The 19,864-nt window shown below is 40.5% G+C and overlaps 1 protein-coding gene across 1 annotated transcript; it reads left to right on the top strand.

Annotated features, from left to right (window-relative positions):
• Positions 1–216: 216 nt before the first annotated feature.
• Positions 217–4,847, top strand: CBLN2 (cerebellin 2 precursor). Its single transcript, XM_044294663.1, has 4 exons — positions 217–347; positions 850–1,307; positions 2,681–2,800; positions 3,132–4,847. The coding sequence occupies exons 2-4, from the start codon at positions 966–968 to the stop codon at positions 3,327–3,329; spliced, it is 660 nt and encodes a 219-aa protein (XP_044150598.1). The 5' UTR covers positions 217–347; positions 850–965; the 3' UTR covers positions 3,330–4,847.
• The last annotated feature ends 15,017 nt before the right edge of the window (positions 4,848–19,864 follow it).

Below are 19,864 nucleotides of genomic sequence, written 5' to 3'. Positions count from 1 at the left end.
TGGATGATGATAAGGGACCATGTGAATGTGAGGAGGATAAGATGTGCAAGGCAGAAAAAAAAAATCAAAAAATAAAAATAAATTAAAAAGCATGAACTCCTGCAATGAGGGGGGAAAGAGTGGGAGAAGAAATGACAGCTATGTAAAGTAAGTCTAGGGAGGGAGAAGGAGATAGAGAGAGAGGAGGGAGACAGAGACTATTAGCGATGGGCGGGCGAGAATGAGGCGACTCCTGTTTTCCTGTGTGTTTGCCAGCACAAGCTCAGCTCCTTGTGTCTAAGCAATACAAGTTCATAGGCAAGCAAGGAGCCAGCCTGATTGCTGCTGTCACACCATGGACCTTCCAGGTAATTGTTCTCTTCATTATTACATTTTGGGGACAACCCCCTGAAGTTCACAATGTGACTTATTAAGGATGTCCTAGACCTAGGCAGCCTTCTGGAAGCTTCAGAGATAGGTTTCTTCACAAGGGATGGATGGGTGTTAGTTTGGGACAGTGATTCTTTGGGGTTATTGATTTGCCTTCCTGGTCATAGACAGTAGAAGAGGACATCTATTGTAACCTGGATTTTAAATCAGGTCACTGGAGCAAGGACCTGGAAAGTTAATCAGCCAGGAAAAGGTCTGGCTCATTCCTAGATGTGTCCGTTATCTTTTATGAGGCTCTTGCACATTCTGTAAGCTCGTGAAAGCTGGAGTGTGCTCCTACTGACCAGGGATGTCTCATCTAAAAGCTGATGTTACCTGGCAAGCAATGGTATGCATTGATGTATTAGACTAGGATAAGGGAACACCTGAAATTTAAACAAGTTTTACTGTATTGAAATGAAAATGTACTTTTATTTCAAGGTTCAGCACAAAAAGAAATCTGAAGAGGAGAACTGAAGCAAGGAGGGGCAGTAGGAACATCAAGAACGCCTGAGACAAGAGCATCTTCTGGAGTGCCAGCTGATTGCTGTGGCAGGATGGATCTATGGGGCAATGCCGCAGGAGAGAGAAGAGCTGCGGCGAAACCTCTGAAGTGGGAACAGGGCTTCCTGAGAGTTGCTAAAGTGCTGCTGTCCATGGTGCTGATGCTGCTGGCGCCACCTACAGTCAGCGCCCAGAATGACACAGAACCCATCGTGCTGGAAGGAAAGTGCCTGGTGGTCTGTGATTCCAGCCCGTCTTCAGATGGAGCAATTACTTCGTCTCTGGGTATATCAGTGCGTTCTGGAAGTGCCAAGGTGGCTTTTTCTGCTATTAGGAACACCAACCATGAGCCCTCTGAGATGAGTAACCGCACCATGACGATCTATTTTGATCAGGTATATCATATTATAATATATATATATATATATATATATATATATATATATATATATAGTACTGTGATCTTGTATCGAGAGGGTATATATTTAGACTGTGCTATGAGTAGGTCAGACGCCCGATGCTTGTCCTGTAATTTGACCATTAATGAATGAGTGTCCCATTGATAAGACATCTTTCATGCCCTGTTCCTCTACAATCTCATGGTGCCTGGGGCACATAGCAGGTTCTGTGCAGTAGATAAGACACTGGAGAGGTGCAGAAAGCAATGACAGGCTACCCAGCCCACAATTTCCATCCTGACAAGTTGATGGCTCATCTATGACTTTCACAAAGTTTACTTGTCTCCCAGCGATGTCTCCTTTGAAACCTGCACTTTACCCCGTGCTCTTTAGGCTGAGGAGGCACGGAATAGATGAGAGCCGATCTGTTCTTGAGATATAATGTGCAGGGAAACCATTGCAGTGAATGACAGTTATGTGAATTGTCAGTAAATGTCAGTAAATGCGATCTCTGTAGTATTTGCTTAGCAAATTTGACATCTCCCATCTAAGAGTGTCTTTACTTTCATCTCCAAGCTTGTATGCAGCCATGTTCTCCTAAATGCATATCTTTTATATTAACCATGCATAGGCATCCAGACAATGTTATATACAGCACGATCACTTCTCTATTAAGGGGGATAGGGCATCCTATAATAATCCATCTTCATATCCAGCTGGACAGTGGAACCAAAGTATCAGAACTATTTAATCTAATGTATGTAATCCGGGTCCAAGCTAAAATATAGACCTAAACCTACATTTCAGAAGAGGCATGAGAACCCTACATCAGTTGTCCTAAGGTTTACCTGTAAAGTAAGAATTGCCCAGCACCTCTAATGTCTACTTGTGTTTGGGCACATAAGAAATCGAGGGCATAATATAATTTAACTTCATATTCTCAACATTTACTCTATAATTAAGGGTCAGGAATAAATGTCTTAATATAAAATAGCCGAACTTATTCCAAACCCTACAGCCGACCTGTGGTGGAGCAGAAATCTTGTAGATGTGGCTTATGCTTTTCAGCTTGTTAATTGATATATGGGAACTACTAGCACTGATCCTGCCATCTATCACCCCTTATATCTCTATACGCTTATTTTAGCAACTGTTACTGTAATATACTGCCAATCTGTTTTCACCTTGGTTTTCCACTTCATTGTAGACCAGGAGATTGATTGACTTCTACAAAAGCACCATGAAACCTTCCATGAGTAGCCTTCACACCAAGTGTGATTTATAAAGGCGCTAGCTGCTGTCACTGTGTTGTTATTTCACACCATAAGGTACTATGGTGATTTACAACTTATGTCTTCACCTTCTTCTAGGTGCTAGTAAATATTGGGAACCATTTTGACCTTGCATCCAGTGCTTTTGTAGCGCCAAGGAAAGGCATCTATAGCTTCAGTTTTCATGTGGTCAAAGTGTACAACAGACAGACTATCCAGGTGAGTGACCTCATGCTGTACTTACCAGAAGCCACCTTTTTATAATGTGCTACCTAGGACATAATAACAAAGTGCCCGAAATCGTCCTCTTTTATTAAGGCTACCTACCCATCTTGATGTAAAAAGGGGGCACAGTTATATAGATGTATTATTTGTATACCAAGTAAGGGGGAAGGGGGGGGGGGGCGATACAAGAATAGATATTGCAAATGTCCTCTGATAACCCACTAGTCAAATGGCTGATGATGTGCAATAGATAATTAAGTTGATCTTATGTCTCATGACAGATTTCCATAAATGAGGCTGTTTTATCCTTTCTTTTCCCTTCCAGGTAAGTCTAATGCAGAATAACTACCCGGTAATTTCCGCGTTTGCTGGGGATCAGGATGTTACCAGAGAAGCGGCCAGTAATGGGGTGCTTCTGCACATGGAGAGATCTGATAAAGTCCACCTAAGACTGGATAGGGGCAACCTCATGGGAGGCTGGAAATATTCGACCTTCTCTGGCTTTTTAGTATTTCCATTATAAGGAGAGAACAAAAAAGATTGGACAGTTCATCCAACCATTAATGTGGTGGAACAAGACCTTATCTCCAACATCCCTCCCAGATTGTCTCTGTAGAAGAACAGAATTCTCTTCTAGGTAACATATAAACTATGATATTGACATTTCCTTGGGAAACTGCGCCTCTAATTAGTTTTAGACGACAGTGATCTTTAGGATAAATGAAATTATCGACCTGAGCAATTTGTACCTGTGATTGTAAAGTCAATATCGGAATTTATTGTTGGGGACCATTGACATTTTTTTTTTGTTGTTGTTCTGAGACAAATACTCGGACCCACAAGAGTTGATAGGAGGCATCACCAAGAGAAGATTCCAAATCCGTGTCCTTGCAATGCTTCTTTTAGTGTTTGTATAGCCTTAAGAAACGAATGGCTTGAGTCTCAGTAATGTATATTTTTTTGGGATTTCTGGACATGACTGTGTCAAGAAGTGCTTTATACAAACAAGCGACATTTGCACGATTGGAATTATCTATTTCGTTTGGTGTTGTTTGTGTATTTCTTGATAGATAGATAGATATATATATATATACATATTATTTTTCTTTTCAGGGTGCTGAGATGTAAATTAGGTTCAACAATACAAAAAAAAAGTATATAGCTGTAAAGAAAAGTAAAGCTTATCGATTAAAGCTGTCTTCTTTCCAAGTCTTTGCTTGAGCGCACACTCTGAGACTTTCTGGAACAGGCGCTCCTTTGTCATGGGTCTGCTCCACACAGAGCTGACCAGTTCAGCACTATCGCAGGGCACCGCACACAACCAGCACCGTCCAGGGGACTGCTATTACCTCCGACTGGACAGCGCACAAGCTGCCCCTCCCGATAATTCCTATTCCTTGGGGAGGGGTAAATCATTGCACACCACTAGAAAGAACATCACCACTTCTTCCTGTCTGACCTCAATTCGCTAGCACCCTTGAATATGTTCAAATTACTGTCCAAAATGACACCCCAAAGGTGCTAGCTGCAGTCCTTTGCGATCTAAAAAGATGAGCTAGGGTTAAATGTTAGTCTCCCGTTGGCATGCCTAAGTAGACCCTCCAAGAGTGAGGAGTCAGACTCCCAGAAGTCTTTGCTCCTACTAGAAGATGACAAGGCTTTGCATTATATATCCTTAAAGGAAAATATGCCCTAGATACAGTACATTTGTATAGCCATTTTATTAAATGGTTACAACTGTATTATTATTGTACTGATCCTATTATATTGAATTAGCCTCCTTGTCCTTGTATGGAGCACAAACAGCACCCTATGATGTGACTACATAACCCTTAGTAGGAGAAGAATCCTTAATATACAAAACATATATTAATGGACTTCATTTGTCATACATATTCAGTACAGCTACTGCTCTGTTTCTTATTTCTATATGACAGCTCATATTCAAATCCTATGAACCACAAAGCTGAAAGCCTCTTGCATATTTCATTGTATAGATTTGGAGATCAATAAAAATGTTGTATCTATGACATTTGTTTTATACAGGATATTACTCTAAAAGCCTTTTTTTTTTTGTGTGTGTGGGGGGGGGGGGCAACATTGCAGGGCCTAGAACTATAGACAGGAGAGGCAATTTCATTTAATCTCTTCTTAACATCTATTTGATGATGTGCTAAATTCATTCACCCTGTTGCAATACTTTAATAATGCATTTTAAAAATTATGTTCGCAATTTAGCAAGCTCGTTTAGAAGAACTTGAGAGATTCAGAGAGTAATAATAATAGAGTATATGGTCACCCTAAGATTTCTAACCTAATTTTTTTAATAAATGTTTTTTTTTTTCCATCAAATCCGTATTAAAAAAAAAGATGAGATAACTGAATGAACAATTATGCCGAATGTGCATTACATTTTTAAACTGCTGCGCATAAATGATCCAATAAAAGTAATATATATATATATATATATATATATATATATAGATACAGGTGAAACTCGAAAAATTAGAATATCGTGCAAAAGTCCATTTATTTCAGTAATGCAAATTAAAAGGAATGGCATTAATGCAGCTTAAAATTTGAATTTTGTGAAAAGGTTCAATATTCTAGGCTCAAAGTGTCACACTCTAGTCAGCTAATTAATCCATACCCCCTGAGCAAAGGGTACCTGAGATTGTGACTTTGGGGTTTCATAAGCTATAAGCCAAAATCATCCAAATTATAACAAATAAAGGCCTGAAATAACTCACTTCGGATGTAATGAGTCTATCTCATATGTTAGTTTTATCTTTTAAGTTGCATTACTGAAATAGATGAACTTTGCACGATATTCTAATTTTTCGAGTTTCACCTGTATGAAACTCATATATCAGTCATAATCTCCTGATTATTTTTTTGGGAAGAATGTAGCCAATCATCTTTTAATGGAAGAAAGTTTTAATATACAAACCATCATGCCATCTTTTTCAATAATGTAATAATTTTTTTAAATAATGTAGTAATTATGAAATAGTACGCTCTTTAATGAGGGAAATAAAACATGTAATATTTTACAAATAATATGATTCCCCTTGGTTATATTACATTTTTGGAAAATAAATCATTTTATATTCCATGTTTAGAGAACATAAGTAAAAACAAAAAAATCATAAAGATGTACTGCAGCGGTTAGAGCAATAATGTTACATGTACATACCCCTTTTGCTAACGCAAACACTACAAATCACTGTTTCCTTTTTTCTATATCTATTATCTATCTATCTATCTATCTATCTATCTATCTATCTATCTATCATCATTCCATCTATTATTAATGTCTATCTATCTATCTATCTATCTATCTATCTATCTATCCATCCATCTGATTATCTATATACTTATCTATCTACCTATAGGCTAATAACATTATTCGTGGACATTTTCTAGACTGCAGCTGAATGTTGGCACAATCTCGTTTTTGAAAAGTGGTAAAATATTGTTTTTCTATAGAAATTCTTCCGTAACAGTTATTGCAGGCAGTAATGTGATCAGTAGCATCAAACCATTTATCTCAACATAAAAAAATGGGTTCTACTGTATTTTATTGTATTTGGTACATCTCATTGGATTCTTAGTTTCATTTTTATTTTCTAGAAAATCAGCACATTTCATCTACTTTTTAAGTAAACACTTTAAAACTTCTGGCCATTTTGAAATGGGCCTATCCTTTTGCTCTCAGCCTTAATCTTTTATGCAGAACTCCAGATATATAATTTTGGAGCAAAATGGTTAATACAGGCATGCAGCTAGGTGGCATCTGGCAGGGCATTTACTCCAGCTTTTCTCCAGTTTCTAGTTGCCTGTTCGGGGACATCAGCAAGCCTGTATGTCTTGACCAGGGATTTTAGTCCAGTACACCAAAATGTGTCCAAAATGAGAAAAAGTCTTACTATGGCTCTGGTTTATATTGTTGCTTCTAATATATGCTAACTGGAAAATCGATTTCAAAATGATGATGTAAATTAGATAGGAACTAAGCAGTGAGGTTGTTCCAAACATCTTGGGGAAATAACCACAGATGTACCGTGGACGTAGGCTTGCCTGAAAATATAGGAATTACAGTGCAGAAAAGAGGCAGCAGATGCTCTGGAGTGATGTGTCAAAATTTTGAAATATGTGGCTGTAACAGGAGGCAATTTGTTCACCGAAAGGCTGGATAGCGATACAATAATGAGTGTCTGCCGGCAACAGTAAAGCATTGCGGTGGTTCCTTGCAAATTTAGGACTGCATTTCAGTAAATGGACATGTGGATTTAGTCAGGATTAATGGTGTCCACAGTGCTGAGAAATACAGCCAGATACTTATCCATGATGCAGTACCATCAGGAAGACGTCTGATTGGCTCCGAATTTATTCTGCAGCAGGACAACAACTCCAAACATATAGCCTATGGCATTAACAATTATCTTCAGAGTAAAGAAGACCAAGGAGTCCTGGAAGTGATGGAATAGACCCCACAGATCTCAACATCATTGAGTCTTTCTGGGATTACATAAAGAGACAGAAGGATTTGAGCAAGCCTACATCCACAGACGATCTGTGGTTATTTTGCGAAGATCTTTAGGGACAACCTCCGTGCCACGTTCCTTTAAAAACTGTGTACAAGTGTACCTAGAAGAATTGATGATGTCTTGAAGGAAAAGGGTGGTCACACCAAATACTGATTTGACTTAGTTTTCATTCAATGTGCTAATTGATAAAAATAAACTATTAACACTTCTATTTTTTGCAGCATTTTTTTCAAAACCTGCCTAAAACCTTTGCTTAGTGTTTATGTAGATATATTTACCGTATATACTATATATATTTATATACAATTATTATGTAAAACTGGCATAGAAACTCAGTGAGTAGCTGGTAGATATATAATTTATATAGGACTTTAGGGAGATCTTCTAAGTTACTTAAGGGTGCATTCACACCACCGTATGTTCCGATCCACAAAAAAGTATAGATTATGTCCACCTGACGTCCGTGTGGGATACGTTTTTTTTGTGGAAACATTGTAAAAATGTCTATTCTTGTCTGCAAAATGGACAAGAGTAGAACAATTTTTTTTGTGGGACTCAATGTGCTTTCCGCATTTTCTGCGACCCCATTGAAAAGAATGGGTCGGCATCTAATCCACAAAAAAGGCAGATTGGATACGGACCAAAAATATGGTCGCGTGAATCAGGCCTAAACCAGAGAGTTATCATAGTTTCATGACAAATTCAATGGAATTACTTTTGCACATTCTGGCATGTACTACAGTAGCTATTAACATAACTATTTTTTATCACATTTAGGTGACGTGTATTTTGTTTTATTTGAACCTTCCTATGCTCACTTCAGACATATATAACCCTAACCTATTTTTTGCAATACGTTTCTGAATCTTAATATTCTAGAATATCTGAGATTTTTTTTCTTAGCTTCCCACTGCCTTGGCAGAGAATCCTGTTTTGTTTCATAAAAAATAAACTGTCAAAATAGTTATTTAAACACATTCTCCTAATTTACATTATTGTTACACTGTCTTGTTACACTGTTCTATAAACTGCAATAGATTTAGACAATTACCAATAGAGTATCAAATTTAAACTCACGGTTCTGTGTTGTAATGAATCCTAACCTCATGGCCCCATGCACACGACTGTATTCATTTTGCTGTCTACAAATTGCGTATCCGCAAATCACAGATCCCCACCGTGTTCATGACGCCATTTTTTTAATCCTGTAGAAATGTCCTATCCTTGTCCGCAAAACGAATGGACAAACTGTATGCTGTCCACATCTTTTGCAGCCCGATTAAAATGAATGGTTCCACATTCGATTCGCAAAAAATGCAGATTGGATGCTTACTGAAAATACGGTTGTGTACATGGGGCCTAATCAATAGTCATGGTTTTTCATTAAACTCAAGAAGTGGTCTAAAGGCTACGCTATCCAATAATTTTTTACCAGGTCAATATCCCCATCCACAGTTCTCTGCGTAAGTGATCACAATTACTATAAATCAACTCTGAATCTTTATCTTTCCCTTAAACTTTGCAGTAATATTAAGTACTAATCTTACTAATCTTGTGTAATATTTAGACAATGTAATGTACTAAGAGTGCTGTGCCAGAAAACTGTAGTGACTTTACCTATTTTGTCGGTGGTGGACAGCGAATGGATTTGTTTCATCAAGAGTTGTAAACCTGCTACGGGGTGTCCCGGCAGCGGAAGATGCCCTTCCCCACTTGCAGCTTGATTGACAGGGCCAGACATCTCGGCCAGGCCTGAAAATCTCCATCCTGTGCTGCTGCTCCGAGTAGCGGCACAATCACAGAGGTTCCTCTTCTGCTATTGGAGCAGAGACTGTGCATATACCATTGCTCTTCTGAGTAGCTGCTCATGAAGAGTCGTTGCTCCAGAATCAGAGCCTCTACACTTGTGCCGTTATTCAGAGCAGTGGCACAGGTGTGTTTCAATGAAACAAGAAGAAGAATGTCTTCAACTGCGAGGACATACCCTTGCAGGTGTACAACTCTGGATGATGATGCAAATAGATTCATACCAACAAAAGGAAAGAATCCGGCTCTTGAACAACAGGAGACACTTTATTTAGCGGTAAAACTTCCAATCCTCATAAGCAAAGGTATAGTCAGCGCATTTCGGACATTCGTGTATCAGTCCATAATCGGACTGATACGAAGGTCCGAAACGCATTGACTATACCTTTGCTTATGAGGATTGGAAGTTTTACCGCTAAATAAAGTGTCTCCTGTTGTTCAAGAGCCGGATTCTTTCCTTTTGTTGATTAGCTGTTACGGCCGTGTCCAGCCTGGTGTCACTACAGGTGCAGCAGGTGAGAGCTGCTCAACCTTCTCAAATAGATTCATACAAATTGATTCACTCCTCATTAGCTGGTGGAGTAGGCATTTGTACCAAAACTATGACTTGCGCCATGCCTGGCAGTTTACATTTACTAAGGGCGGGCAGATGCTTTGTGGGTGGAGCTGCATTGCTAACCAGATTTATAATTATGACTTTAAAAAAAATATAATGTGGTGCTAGGCATGCACACCAGTTCTTTGCAAAATTGTGCCAGAGTTCTGGTGTGTTTCGATTAGTAAATCTCCCTTACTGTTTTCACAAAACATACTAAATACTGTTTGGATGCCCAAAATTTCTTTAGATTTTTATGGCATGCCCAATCAGTTAGTACATGAAACATTCAGGGGAACATTTATCATAGCCTGGTGGAGTACGCATCTGGCGGTCCGTGTGCCTCAAATGAAACTGGTGTAGAAGATGATAAATAAGGCAAGCCCGCTGGCCCAGCCCCTTACTTCCCCGTGTCCCCTTTTTGGGAAAGAGGCAACGCCGGCAGAGAAATGCCACTTGTGCAAATATTTTTGCACAAACAGCATTGAAAAAGTGGCAAACATGCAGTTTGTGATTTTTTCACGCCATAATTGTGGTGTATCGTAATGATAACTTTGGTGTGTAATGTACTATAGATGACAGGTTAACTTACTTTATCAGATTTATTATTTCTGTGAAAGGTGGATCATAGAAGCCAAGAGGCAGCTATTTACTTGGCTTGTTAGTTTTGCTCTATATATGTAATTGCGGTACCAATATGTACTGTACAACTTTGCATTTCATTTAGTCAGTACCGGTGTATTAGAGCTCAGTTTGTAACCTAAATATGTAGGACTTCACGGTTTGTGCTTTTCTTTGACAATGTTTGTGTGTTGCTGCATTTCTCTGACGTAAAATGTATTCCAGTAGAAAAAATGATGAGTATGTGTCAAGGTCTATAACGTAACGGCTATAGGTTTAGCATTTGTTTTATGTTTTATGTATGTTATATTACACTTTTATGCACATAACCTGCATGCTTCATAAACTGTGGTATAAAGAGGAGTCTTGCTACGCTTCATGAAGTAAGTCTATACCTTAAGGGATCACGCCAGGCAAAAGCTAAAAATTCATCCATTGGCCAAAGTCATGGAGCTATAAGTTTCATTCACCTGAATGGTGCCATTACAGAGATGTCCTGCTGTCCCTTACTAGGCCACATCTGAAGCCTGTGCCGCCATAACTATCGAGAAGTGCTGTCCTGAGTCACTTCAGGGTCAGTGTAAGAAATAGATTCAGACAGCTTCGCATAATGTTACATTGATGACTACCTCCCTACAGGATACAATGAGAACTACTCTCTGCAGGATACAGTAATGACTACTCCCCTACAGGATACTAACAGAACATGAATGATAATGGGGCTTTGATAAAGTTAAGACATAAATTTACCTCAGGTTTATGTCTTTCACATTTTTGCCTCTGTGTGAGGAGCTTAATTGTGTGTACCTACCCGCAGATTGATATAAAGCCTACTAGCCATGGAGTCATGGAGTGGACAGACATTTAATGCTGCAATTTGGAAGTTATGTAGTAACAGGGAATAAAATTAAGCAGAATCCCTGAACAATGTAAAAGTAGTGAACACATATATATACAGAGAGATTCCAGACGTCTGCCATACATGTATGGTGGATGTTGGGTCTTTAAAATTCACTCGTAATAGTCTTGTTTAAAGGTTATTTGTGAGGTATAAATAATACTCATACTTTTCAATCTTTGCTTGTATTTTTTCAGTCCTTTTATTTTTCATACATATAAATCTCTATAATGAATAGTAATCCTGAGAGCACTGAACTTATTGCTACTCCATGCTGCGTGGGGTAGCAATCAGTTCAGCGCTCTCAGGATTACTATGCATTATAGCAATGTATTTATATGAAAAATAAAATTACTGAAAAAATACAAGCAAAGCTTCAAAAGAGTGAGTATTATTTATACCTTACAAATAACCTTTAACCCCTTAACGCTAAATGCCGTACAAGCACGGCGGGCTAAACGGGTGGGTTCAGGAGCTGCGCCTGCCCGATCACTGCAGGGGTCCGTCAGTCCCTGGTAGCCGGGCCCCTGCTGTATCCGACAACATCGCTGTTTACAGCGATGCCGGTGGATTGCGACGGGTGAAGGAGCGCATCAGGTCCCCGCACTGCTGTGGCGGGGACCTGATGTGCGACAAGGCAGCCCAATGCCATGCAGAGGCTGCCCAATGCTTTGCCCGGCATGGGGACCTGCCTTCCACGAGTGCCCAGGAGATCCAGCCTCAGGCTGGGTCTCCTAGGCAACCTGTTAGTGTATTACTCTGTGTAATCCACTAACAGGCAATGCATTACAATACAGATATATTGTAATGAATTGCAGAGGGGATCAGACCCTCAAAAGTTGAAGTCCCAGAGTGGCACAGAAATAAAGTTAAAAAAAAAAAGTTAAAATTGCGTTTTTAATAAAAAAAAAATGAAAGTTTAAAGTTAAAAAAAGATTAAAAAAACACCCATCTCCCCTGATTTTTTAATAAAAAATAATAAGTGTGTCAAAAAAAGCCAATTTTGTCATCTTACATCACTAAAAGTGCAACGCCAAGCGATCAAAAAGGCGTATGCCCCCCAAAATGGTACCAATCTAACTGTCACATTATCCCGCAAAACCCAGAATAATGCACTCCTCAAGCTTGAATGCCTTCCCCTTGCTGAGATCAGGGAAGGCGTTCCTTAATAGTAATAGGCCTGAGCCTGTACAAGGCTTTCAGGCCTACTACTAGTATATTTCAATGAAAGGCTGCAGGTGGCAGTACTGCATTCGAATACATAGAATTTTCTATTCATTAATGGATTAAATTCTACTACTCAGTAGAAATGTCCATGTGCATGTCGGGGTCCACTAGGAGGCATACAAAAAGGGTAGAAAGTTTTGAAAAAAAATTTAAAAATTCAAATCACTCCTTTTTCCCCCAAATTAAAATAAGAATAAAAAAACTAAAACTAATAAAAAAAAATAAACATCATAGACATGTGTTAAACAATGTATCCCATATGGCAAATGACATAAAAAAAAATCTAAAAAGCCGACTTGCTGTTTTCTTCTCATTTCAAAATGTGATAAAAAGTGATCAAAAAGTCAAACATACTCAATAAAAACTAGAAATTGTCCTGCAAAAAATTAGCCTTTACACATCTCCATAGCCATAATTATAAAAAAAGTTTTAGGGGGTCAGACAATGGCGATGAACAGATTTATTTTTATTTTTTATTTTTTTGTATTAAACCACAAAAAAGAGTTATATAAATGTGGTATCACTGAAATCATAACTGACCCATAGAAAGAAGTTAACATGTCAGTTTTAGTGCATAGGGAATATAGTAAAAATAAAACACATAAAACTGGTGGAATTGTATTTTTTTGCCAATTCCACCCCATTTAGATTTTTTTTTTCAGATTTCCACTACATCCTGTGCAAAAATAAATGGTGCCATTAGAAAGTACAACTTGAAGTGTCAACTTAAAAAAACAAGCCCTCAAAAGGCTATGTGAATAGAAAAAAAATATATAATTAAGGATCCGGGAACGCAGGGAGTAAAAATTAAAAATTTACAAAAACGAAAATTGCCATGCCAGGAAAGGGTTAATGATGTCATGACTGATCCACATATTACTCCTAGGCAAACAATCAATCCCTGTCTATCCTGTCTATATATAATTCAATGTGTGCAGTCAATATTTGCATACATTATATATAAGATTTCTATATATATTAAACTGTTTTATACATTTACATTCATTCTGTGCAATGTGTGGTTCGCCAGCTGTTGGGAAACTCCAAGTTTAAGCATAACATAACATTTTACCGCTATTATCGAGTTCTGGGACCTCAACAACAGCTAAAGGGTCATGGATGTAACCATTTAAAACATACATTATGTGCTTATATCAGTGATATTGCATTGTCATACATTTTTGGTTTGTTCACCATAATGAGAAAATTAGAAAAGTTTGAACTATATACACAGGCAGTGTTTCATAGGAAAATCGCTGTTCCAGACCTTGGAGCCCAGCAGAAGGCCCGAGACTGCCACAGCAAACAAATGGATCCCCCGATCTCAGCAAGAGGAAGCCATTTGGGTTACGGGAGTGCAGCGCTCCTGAGGAAAGACCTCTCAGATACCATGGTCGCAATTAAACCTTTGAATCTGAGGGGTTTAAAGTCTATCATTGACATTATCGACAATTCTAGACTTTACCTCCGAGATTTAAAAGCAGACATGTACGGCTCTTGTATTTTTTGGAATATTTACTTTGTTATCTATAATATAAGTAGGATTTAGCGAATGTGCTTCAGATCATAGACAGGAGATCAATTTGTTAAAAAAACTTAATTTTTAATGCTGCATCCCTATGTGCCCCATGTAGGAAAACTTTATCTCGGCCAATTGGTAAATGACTTTGGTAAATGACTTCGATATTCTTATCTGCGTATTTAGAAACATTTTAAAATAGTAATCCGAAGTTAGCTTTGGTACTGTTAAATACCTCAGTACTGAAGCTGACTTCAGATTCCAATTTTGAAATGTTCTTCAATACCCAGATATGAATACCGAAGTCATTTACTGAAGTCTCGCGCAACTTCAGGCGAGATGAGTTTTCCTACGCGGAGCACATACATTTTAATGCTGTATGGAAACAGCATTACAAATTAAGTTTTTTTTAACAAATCGACTTTGGGTCTATGGATCTCGAAAGCTTGATTCACTCAACCCTAATTATGAGATATCTATATTTTATCAGACAACATTACCATATTTACAGTATAAACTCAAGAGATAAGCCATCCCCTAAAAATTTGACTTGACATAATTTTCAGCTCCAGGCAGAGTGTTTGTGTTAAGTTTTTTTTAGGCAAATTTCCTTTATTTTGAAAGGCTCGGTGAATTAATTCGGTGTACAGTATTTCCCTGACACTGTGAATCTAGATGTAAGAAATGAAGGGCTTTAAAAACAAATCGCAAAAACTCTTTTTGCCTATTGCAATTCAGCTGAATTGCCAGCATCACTACCTGCATATTAACATAGAAGCATGCAGACATGTTAACTTTTGAACATCGCCCGGGAAGATTCGCGAACGCGATCAAATGTTCGCGAACTGCAAGTTCTTGGCGGGATCCATTCACTTTAATGGCAGGCGAACTTGAAAAACCTTCAGGTCATATTTTCAGCCACCAAATACTTACAAGAAGTGAACAAATCATCCCACAACATGGACAGTGACATACCAGAGGGGGATCAATGGCAAAAATTCCCCCCAAAAATATGTATTTTAACCGCCTCCGGACCGCCTAACGCAGATGTGCGGTCCGGAGGCGGGACGCGAGATGACGCGCTATGCGGCCCGCGCATGCGCAGTTCGGGCCGGCATTTCGAAGAAGACCATTTCGTCATCAGCTTGCCAGCCAATGATCGCGGCTGGCAAGCTGATGATTTTTAAAAAATCCAATCAAAGTGCCAGATAGCAGATCATATTTGTAAATATGATCTGATATATGGCTGCCTGCTCCTCTGCTGGTTCTTTTCGTCGGTTGGATCCAGCAGAGGAGCAGGCTTCACAGTGAGTACACCAAACACTACACTTTAGCCCCAGATAACCCCCCTGAACCCCAATTAACCCTTTGATCACCCCTTTGTCAATCACTAGTGAAAGGAAAAAAGTGATCAGTGTAAACTGTCACTTTTTTTTTTCTTCACTGGTATTGGTATTGACCGTTAGGTTTTAGGTATAGTTTAGGCCCCTTGGTTAGGTAGTTAGCGATCAGTTAGCGCACAGCCCACCGCACCGCAGTCCATTATTCGCTGATTAGCGTATCGCTAATCAGCATTTGTACTTTTATAGTATCTGGAAGTGATCAAAACTGATCACGGTCAGATCTATAATAGTACTAGTGTCACTTTAGTTCGCCCTCCACCCAAAATGCAGTGTTTGCCCGATCAGGCCTGATCGGTCGCCCACACGTGAGTTCGCCCACGCCCGCCCCACCGCAGTGACATTTTTTTTTTTTTATTTGATCACTGCACAATCACTTTACACGCACTGCGGCGATAAAAAAAATCCGTTTTGATATTTTTTATCAACCGCAGCGGCCTCCGGTACTTCGCTAGCCTCCCATTTGTAAGACAGGCTTGCTTTTTTTTTCTTGGGTAGTCTCAGGGAATACCCCTAAATTTAGTTGCCCAAAATGTCAAACAGGGGGTATTCCTCTGAAGAGTCCTACAGGCTTCTGACCCAGTCGGATGAGGCGTGGGAACCCTCATCTGATGAATCCAGCGGGTCAGAATACAAACCTGTAGAAAGCAGTGGCTCTCTGACCCAAAGTTCGGACGAGGAGGCTGAGGTCCCTGATACCACCAGGCGTACCCGGCCCCGTGTCGCTAGACCACAGGTTGCGCAGGATCCGCTTCAAGAGCAGCAGAGTGGGGCTGGTGCTGTCGGATTACGTGGTGAGGCATACACCAGCAGCCCAGCCCTCCCTGGACCTAGTACCAGCACTGCCGTACAACCTGGTGAAGTAGCGAGCACCAGAAGGGCAGTTGAAGCTGGTACGGTGGCACGTGCAGTAGTGACCCCGTCGCAGCCACCGCAAAGACGTGCCCGTAGAGCCCCTAGAATCCCAGAGGTGCTGGCAAACCCTGATTGGCAGTCCCCAACTTCAGCCGCACCTGTAGTTTTCCCTTTCACTGCCCAGTCTGGAGTTCGGGTTGAGACAGCTCAGATCGGTTCGGCCCTGGGATTTTTTGAGCTGTTCTTGACTGCGGAGCTCTTAGACATAGTTGTGGCCGAAACAAACCGGTATGCCACACAATTTATCACCGCTAACCCGGGAAGCTTTTATGCCCAGCCTTTCCAGTGGAAACCAGTCCAAGTTTCCGAAATTAAAACTTTTCTGGGCCTCCTCCTCAACATGGGCCTGACAAAAAAGCATAAATTGCGGTCATATTAGTCCACGAACCCAATTCATCACATGCCCATGTTCTCTGCTGCTATGTCCAGGGCACGTTTTGAGGCCATCCTGCGTTTCCTGCACTTTAGTGACAACACCGCCTCCCGTCCCAGGGGCCACCCTGCTTTTGACCGGCTCCACAAAATTCGGCCCCTCATAGACCATTTCAACCAGAAATTTGCAGATTTGTATACCCCAGAGCAAAACATCTGCGTAGACGAGTCCCTGATACATTTTACCGGGCGCCTTGGCTTCAAACAATACATCCCAAGCAAGCGCGCCCGGTATGGGGTCAAATTGTATAAGCTCTGTGAAAGGGCCACAGGCTATACCCACAAATTTCGGATCTATGAGGGAAAAGATCAGACCCTGGAGCCGGTCGGTTGCCCTGACTACCTGGGGAGCAGTGGGAAGACAGTTTGGGACTTGGTGTCACCCTTATTCGGCAAGGGGTACCATCTTTATGTGGACAATTTTTACACAAGTGTTGCCCTCTTTAGGCATTTGTTTCTAGAACGGATTGGCGCCTGTGGTACCCCCAACGGCTCGTTACCACCCGTCTTGCAAGGGGGCAGAGGGCCGCACTGTGTAACGAAGAACTGCTCGCAGTGAAATGGAAAGACAAGCGTGACGTTTACATGCTCTCCTCCATTCACGCAGACACGACAATACAAATTGAGCGAGCAACCCGTGTCATTGAAAAGCCCCTCTCAGTCCACAACTATAACCTTCACATGGGAGGGGTGGACTTCAATGACCAGATGTTGTCTCCGTATTTAGTTTCCCGCAGAACCAGACGCTGCTATAATAAGGTGTCTGTATATTTAATTCAATTGGCTCTGTACAATAGTTTTGTTCTCTACAGTAAGGCTGGGAGAACTGGATCCTTCCTCAAATTTCAGGAAGAGATCATCGAGAACCTCCTGTACCCAGGAGGTTCCGTGGCCCCATCCACCAGTGTAGTTAGCCGTCTACACGAGCGACATTTCCCCAATGTCGTTCCTGGTACCTCAACCCAACCGTCACCCCGAAAAAGATGTCGTGTCTGTAGCAGGAGTGGAATAAGGCGTGACATCCGCTATTTCTGTCCTGACTGTCCTGACCACCCTGCCCTATGCTTTGGAGAGTGTTTCCGGAAGTACCACTCACAGGTACACTATTAGCATAGGGATCATCTCACCAGGACAGGCACACAGGGCTATTAGGGCCCATTCACTCACAGCTGCTGCAAACGTCTCCTTTCACCTGGGACAAAGTGCATAACGCACTTCGCCACATCTTTGGGCGATTTGCGCTTTGCACATTGACCCATGGGGAAGGAGAGGTTTGTTCTATAAAGGTAAAAAAAAAAATAAAAAAAAAAAAAACACCAGTAAGCAAAAAGGTTAATGTTCAGTTAAAAAAGTTAAAGTCTATATGTTCTGTTGCAAAGTTAATAAAATTATTGCGTTGCAATGATTTATTCATCCACATCGATTGATGTGAATGGAGAAATCTGGTTTGCCAGGGCATACGAGCTAAGTGGGTATGGATGTAGGGCGGAGCTCCTATGTCCTGGCAGACGCCTTTCCCCTCCATTTTTTTTTTTGGCAGAGATTTTTTCATCCACATTGATCGATGCGAATGAAGAAATCTGTGCCGTTCATTTTTTTCTTTCAGCCCAGTGGCTGAACGGAAAAAAATATCTCATTACCTGTATGCTCAATATAAGGAGAATAGCAGAAACTCCTAATGCTGGCCATACATGTAATGATTGCGGAGACCCTCAAATGCCAGGGCAGTACAAACACCCCACAACTGACCCCATTTTGGAAAGAAGACACCCCAAGGTATTTGCTGAGGGGCATATTGAGTCCATGAAAGATTTAAATTTTTGTCCTAAGTTAGCGAAAAGTGAGACTTTGTGAGAAAAAAACAAAAAAAAAATCAATTTCCGCTAACTTATGCGAAAAAAAAAAAATTTCTATGAACTTGCCAGGCCCCTCATTGGATACCTTGGGGTGTCTTCTTTCCAAAGTGGGGTCATATGTGGGGTATTTAAACTGCCCTGGCTTTTTAGGGGCCCTAAAGCGTGAGAAGAAGTCTGGGATCCAAATGTCTAAAAATGCCCTCCTAAAAGGAATTTGGGCACCTTTGCGCATCTAGGCTGCAAAAAGTGTCACACATCTGGTATCGCCGTACTCAGGAGAAGTTGGGGAATGTGTTTTGGGGTGTCATTTTACATATACCCATGCTGGGTGAGATAAACATCGTGATCAAATGCCAACTTTGTATAAAAAAAATTGGAAAAGTTGTCTTTTGCCAGGATATTTCTCTCACCCAGCATGGGTATATGTAAAATGACACCCGAAAACACATTCCCCAACTTCTCCTGAGTATGGCGATACCAGATGTGTGACACTTTTTTGCAGCCAAGGTGGGCAAAGGGGCACATATTCCAAAGTGCACCTTTCGGATTTTGCAGGCCATTTTTTACACATTTTGATTGCAAAGTACTTCTCACACATTTGGGCCCCTAAATTGCCAGGGCAGTATAACTACCCCACAAGTGACCCCATTTTGGAAAGAAGACACCCCAAGGTATTCCGTGAGGGGCATGGCGAGTTCCTAGAATTTTTTATTTTTTGTCGCAAGTTAGTGGAATATGAGACTTTGTAAGGAAAAAAGAGAAAAAAAAATCATCATTTTCCGCTAACTTGTGACAAAAAAAAAAAAATTCTAGGAACTCGCAGTGCCCCTCACGGAATACCTTGGGGTGTCTTCTTTCCAAAATGGGGTCACTTGTGGCGTAGTTATACTGCCCTGGCAATTTAGGGGCCCAAATGTGTGAGAAGTACCTTGCAATCAAAATGTGTAAAAAATGGCCTGCAAAATCCGAAAGGTGCACTTTGGAATATGTGCCCCTTTGCCCACCTTGGCTGCAAAAAAGTGTGACACATCTGGTATCGCCGTACTCAGGAGAAGTTGGGGAATGTGTTTTGGGGTGTCATTTTACATATACCCATGCTGGGTGAGAAAAATATCTTGGTCAAATGCCAACTTTGTATAAAAAAATGGGAAAAGTTGTCTTTTGCCAAGATATTTCTCTCACCCAGCATGGGTATATGTAAAATGACACCCCAAAACACATTCCCCAACTTCTCCTGAG

Source organism: Bufo gargarizans, chromosome 5, assembly GCF_014858855.1.
Source record: "Bufo gargarizans isolate SCDJY-AF-19 chromosome 5, ASM1485885v1, whole genome shotgun sequence".
NCBI classification, from domain to species: Eukaryota; Metazoa; Chordata; class Amphibia; order Anura; family Bufonidae; genus Bufo; species Bufo gargarizans.
This window is presented reverse-complemented; position numbering and strand designations above follow the sequence as displayed.

Bases quoted from the DNA above. Each gene is read 5' to 3' on its own strand.
- CBLN2 (XM_044294663.1), top strand. From the start codon at position 966: ATGGATCTATGGGGCAATGCCGCAGGAGAGAGAAGAGCTGCGGCGAAA. The intron at 1,308-2,680 runs GTATATCATATT...ACCTTCTTCTAG, and splicing joins TGACGATCTATTTTGATCAG to GTGCTAGTAAATATTGGGAA. The intron at 2,801-3,131 runs GTGAGTGACCTC...TTTCCCTTCCAG, and splicing joins ACAACAGACAGACTATCCAG to GTAAGTCTAATGCAGAATAA.